Genomic DNA, 4,895 nt, shown 5'->3' on the forward strand with positions numbered 1-4,895 from the left:
GGGTGGTATTATTTATTGGACCAACTATATAGTTGCGATTAGATTTAGAGAAGCTGTTGAATGCAAGGCATACTTCTTCAGGTGATGCAACTAAATTCGACTACAAACATGCAAAACTATGTTGTAGTTTCATAAAATTATTCCAACTGCTAATAGGAGAGATGGCCTTAAGATGAAGGCTTGGATCAGTTAGGATTAGGTTAAGGTTTAGATTCTAGGCTGAACTGACTATAATTTATGGATTTGATGGCACTGATGAAATGATCTAATTTCCTTTCCAAGTATTGGAAAACTTGTATGATCCTGTACTCAAATTTCACGACCATTCCATATTTTCTGGTATATCAGATGCACCTTCCACCCCCCCACCCCATGAGAGATCTAAAATTGAAGGTGGATTTCAAACACCAAAGCTGTATAACAAAATGTTTGTTGTTTCCACAATTTTATCCTTTCTGGAGGCTGTATCCTACATGCAGGTGTATCTTGTATGCTGGAAAACAATAATGGTTTGGGATGATTTAGCTATATCTCAACCAGAGACCTAAAACCTCTTTTACAGAAGATTTAAAAAGCACCTCATCGCTGGATATTTTAAGATGATTAGGTATCCAGGATAGGTGGTTAGTGAGATTTTTTTTTTTTCAAAAGTGTCCAACTCCCATTAATTTTCATGAAAGCTATGTCTCTAGCAGGTTCTTTTGAAAATCCTACCTCCTTTTGAAGCTCCTAAATACCTCTAAATATTTAGCTCTAAGTGCCTACCTCACTTTTGAAAATGGGACTAAGGTTTCTAGGTTACTTAAATGATTTTGAAGCATTTATAGTCCTTTCCAATTTTAATCTGTTTCCCTAAAATTCAAGGACATTTTTAGATAAGGAGATTCATTGGGGATCTATATCAAGTTACAGTATACTGGTTTTCTAGTAAGAAGAGTGATTTAAATCCCATTTATATACAAATAAAAAAGTTATGTATGGTACAAAAGATAAAGCGATGCTCTGTGCATGCAACTACCCTCTAGGATGAAATAGCAATACAAGTGCTAACTTTGAATTATGATAGAATTAAGAAACAATGGACAGAGTATAAAACTTGCAACTTAAGTATGAATGTTGGAATGCAGAAGCATGAGGAACATGAAAATCTGATCATACACATGATTTCTAATGAGACAACTTTAATTGAAACTGGATTAAACCATTATTAAGAATGTTAAATGTCCTTTTCCCTCCCATCTTCCAGATGAGAAAGTTCAGACTATAAGGCTTTAAACTTTGCTGCAGCCCTGAAGTTAATATTGTAGGAAGTTTTTAATGCTAATTCTAAGTCCTCCCTGCTGTTAGGGGAAAGGGGACAAGGGGACTTGTTCTCACTACTGCTGTGAGACCAGCCAGTTTCTATGACTCTGGCATGGAGGCCACTTGAGATACTTTGATCAGGTGACACCATTGCATTTGGATTCCAGAATTACAGTACACCTTTTTCAGCTGTTTGTCTCCAAAGTACTTAATTTGCCAATAGTTCAATAACTCTTGTTTGGACTTTATTACTTGAATCTGAAATAGTACATATGGCTGTTACATCCAGGAGAAAGCAGGGGAGGGCAGGAGGGAAATCTAGAGCTTATTCTTTAGCTTTAAAATAGCATCTAAAATGCTGGTGATAGAGGTATTTAAGAGCACAAAGGGTTATTAGACATTTAAGTAGATGGTGTTTGAAAATTTTCCCTGGGATTATCAGAAAAGCATTGAGATTCCTATAGGCCTTAACAATAGAAAAACAAGTTGCAGCAAGCTGTGTCATCTACTTGGCCCCTGAACCAATTCTCCCCTATACAGTTCTTTTTTCTGATGATCAGGTTGCCAGTAGAACTTGCTCCAATTGCACATTTTACTGGTCTTTGTAATTACAACCTGCTGGAGTGGTTCAGTGTTCACTGTCTACATCTTGCCACCACTATAAAGCACTCCACCGACACGCGCAATGAGAGATGCTGCCTGAGAATAGTATTTCAAGGAAGGATTTGATGTAATTATGGGACACAAACTGGCTCCATGCTGCTGCCTGTCAGTAGACAGAATTATCACTTGTGGCAGGGTAAAGTGGGTGGGAGATAGCCAGAGGAAATAATACTGATGACAACTTAGGCAAAGGAGTATAAGGGGAAGGAAAGTAGAAGAAAAAGAGACTGTGCTGAAGGTGCTTTTAAATTAAAATTGGAATGGGGAAATTCCAGCTTGACCCTTAGGATCTCTGCAACAAGGAAACTCTGTGGTTTCCAGAAAGTAAGAGCTCCTCAGCTTCCCTGTACTCATCAGTTGGCAAATGTTGCCTTTCCCAGGCATGGGAGAAGAGCTATAATATATGAACAGTACTTCAAACATTCAGGAAAGACTGTATGAAGCTCAGGCAAGGTTCTTTGAGTAGCTGCGATATCTCTTATTAGACCAACTGAGTAGTTGGAAAAAAGATATCGCATTTATTCAAAGAGCCTAGCCTGCCTACGTCCTTAGACCAACACGGCTTACAACCAAAAACCCAACAGCTGAATGCAGCTCACAAACTCTGAAGAGCAAGTTTGTGCTATGCAGGGGTGCTATGTATGAATTTGCTTTACTGGCTTTAAAAATTACCTGTAGTGGAAAGTCAAACTGAGATCTGTGGAATGGTTTATAAGATGAGGTAGTTAAAAGGTAAGGGAAAGGCCCTACTATCAAAGGGTTCTAAGGATTAAATTTAAGATGCAGATAATAGTGTGAGGTTATGAGTGAGAGCCTGACAAGAGATAATCATGGGCAAGATTAATTACATTACTAAGTATAGTAATGTGCTGTAGGATATACTGCAAGGGGTCAAGTTGGATAGGCTATAAATTAGTGCAAGTTAAATATTTCTTGGTTATCTTAATTTGAAAGGCCTTTAATTTGAAAGGGGCTTTAGGAAGGCCCTCAATACTGTGTCTCTCACCCCATTCTCATAAAAAAAAAAAAAAAAAAAAAATTAGGTGACTGTGGTGTTGATGCCTACACAGTCAGATGGGTTGCAAATTGGCTGGAGGTCTGCACCCAGAGAGTGGTGGTGGATGGGTCATTTTTTGACCTGGAAGGATGTGGGCAGTGGGGTTCCCCAGGACTCGGTCCCCGGGCCCGCGCTGTTCAACATCTTCATCAGTGACTTGGACAAGGGGTTGAAAAGCACCCCCTTTTCATCAAGTTCACAGATGATACTAAGATGTGGGGAGAAGTGGGCACATTAGAAGGGAGGGACAGGCTACAGCTAGACCTGGACAGGTTACAAGGATGGGGAGATGAGAATAGGATGGGTTTCAATACTGACAAGTGTAAGGTACTGCATCTGGGGAGGAAGAACCAGCAGCATACCTATAGGCTGGGGAACTCCCTTCTCATCAGCACAGAGGCAGAAAAGTACCTTGGAGTCATTATTGATTCCAAGATGAACATGGGCCATCAATGTGAGGATGTGGTCAGTAGGGCCAACTGCACCTTGTCATGTATCCACAGATGCATCACGAGCAAGTCCAAGGAGGTGATACTCCCTCTGTGACATTGGTTAGGCCACAGTTGGAGTACTGCGTCCAGTTCTGGGTGCCGCACTTCAGAAAGGATGTGGACAGCATTGAGGGGGTCCAGAGGAGGGCCACTTGCATGACCAGGGGGCAGCAGGGCAGGACCTATGAGAAGAGGCTACGGGAGAAGGCTGAGAGGGGATCTGGTGGCCGTCTGTATACTTACCGAGGGGGAACAGCAGGGAATGGGAGAGACCCTGTTCCCCCCGAGCACTACCAGGAGTAACTAGGAATAACGGCCATAAGTTGACTGAGAGTAGATTCAGGCTGGAAATCAGGAGGCGCTAGTTCACGGTCAGGGCGGCTAGGATCTGGAACCAACTTCCAAGGGAAGTGGTGCTGGCTCCTACCCTGGGGGTCTTCAGAAGGAGGCTAGATAATCACCTTGCCAGGGTTGTTTGATCCCAGCAGTCTTCCTGCCATGGCAGGGGGTCAGACATGATGATCTAGTCAGGTCCCTTCTGACCCTACCAACTATGAAAGGTGAGCATTATCTGACCTACTGAAATAGTCATTCAACAGGTAACATTTCTGAAGAAAACCCACTAGCTTTTATCTGTAGCCTACAGTGTGGATGGTAAATTTTGAGCTGGAAAAAATGAAATTCTCTGAAGGTACATGTCATGCTGCAGAAATAGTAATTTCCCAATTTATATCTTGTATTTTTGTTCTGGTAGTTCTTTTAATCACCCAGGGATTTAATAACAAACTGCAAATTGTGGAGTTCAAGTCATGCTTCATTTCACCTGCAACAGAGATGGGGAAGGTATGTCTACCTTTTCTTGATGAGGTTAAGAATGAATACCACTTCAATGAATGCAGTGGGGGCATAGGAATCCTTGCTCTACCTGAAGATGTTTTGTTCCAGCTCATTGGTCCATTCCTGGTCCTTTAGATTCTGCTTTTGCATTTCTTCTTGTTCTTTTGGAGTGAGAGCACTTAGTCCATCCAAGAGCCATTTCTCTCTCAGGGCCTTTTTCTAATTGCAAGAAAGACAAAGACAAACATTCTAAATGTTAGGCTAATTGGTCTCTGCTGTCTTAGATGGTAAGTTTCAGGGGCAGGGAATATGTATTTGTACATCTTTGTACGGGGCCTAGCACAGAGATATCTGTGCATCTGGATTCTCCCATTAGTGAATTGTTCAATGAATAATCAACTGCACACATTTTGTGATTAATTTAAAAGAAAATCATTAATGACTGCAGATTATTTGCATTATCTATCATTCAGTCTTTCCATATAGGTTGAATTTACAGATGAGAAGAATGTCTTGTTTCTTAAGGCTGGTAGTTATTTCTAAAA

General features: G+C 41.0%; 1 protein-coding gene across 1 annotated transcript in view; it reads right to left on the reverse strand.

Annotated features, from left to right (window-relative positions):
• PALMD (palmdelphin) overlaps window positions 1-4,895 on the reverse strand; it is a 43,635-nt gene that overhangs the window by 21,417 nt on the left and 17,323 nt on the right. The window contains exon 3 of the mRNA XM_019531043.1: window positions 4,439-4,569. Coding sequence (XP_019386588.1) covers window positions 4,439-4,569 — 131 coding nt within the window. The remainder of the gene's footprint in view (window positions 1-4,438; window positions 4,570-4,895) is intronic.

The sequence above is a fragment of the Crocodylus porosus genome, unplaced genomic scaffold, assembly GCF_001723895.1.
Source record: "Crocodylus porosus isolate Cpor-Errol unplaced genomic scaffold, CroPor_comp1, whole genome shotgun sequence".
Classification (NCBI taxonomy): domain Eukaryota; kingdom Metazoa; phylum Chordata; order Crocodylia; family Crocodylidae; genus Crocodylus; species Crocodylus porosus.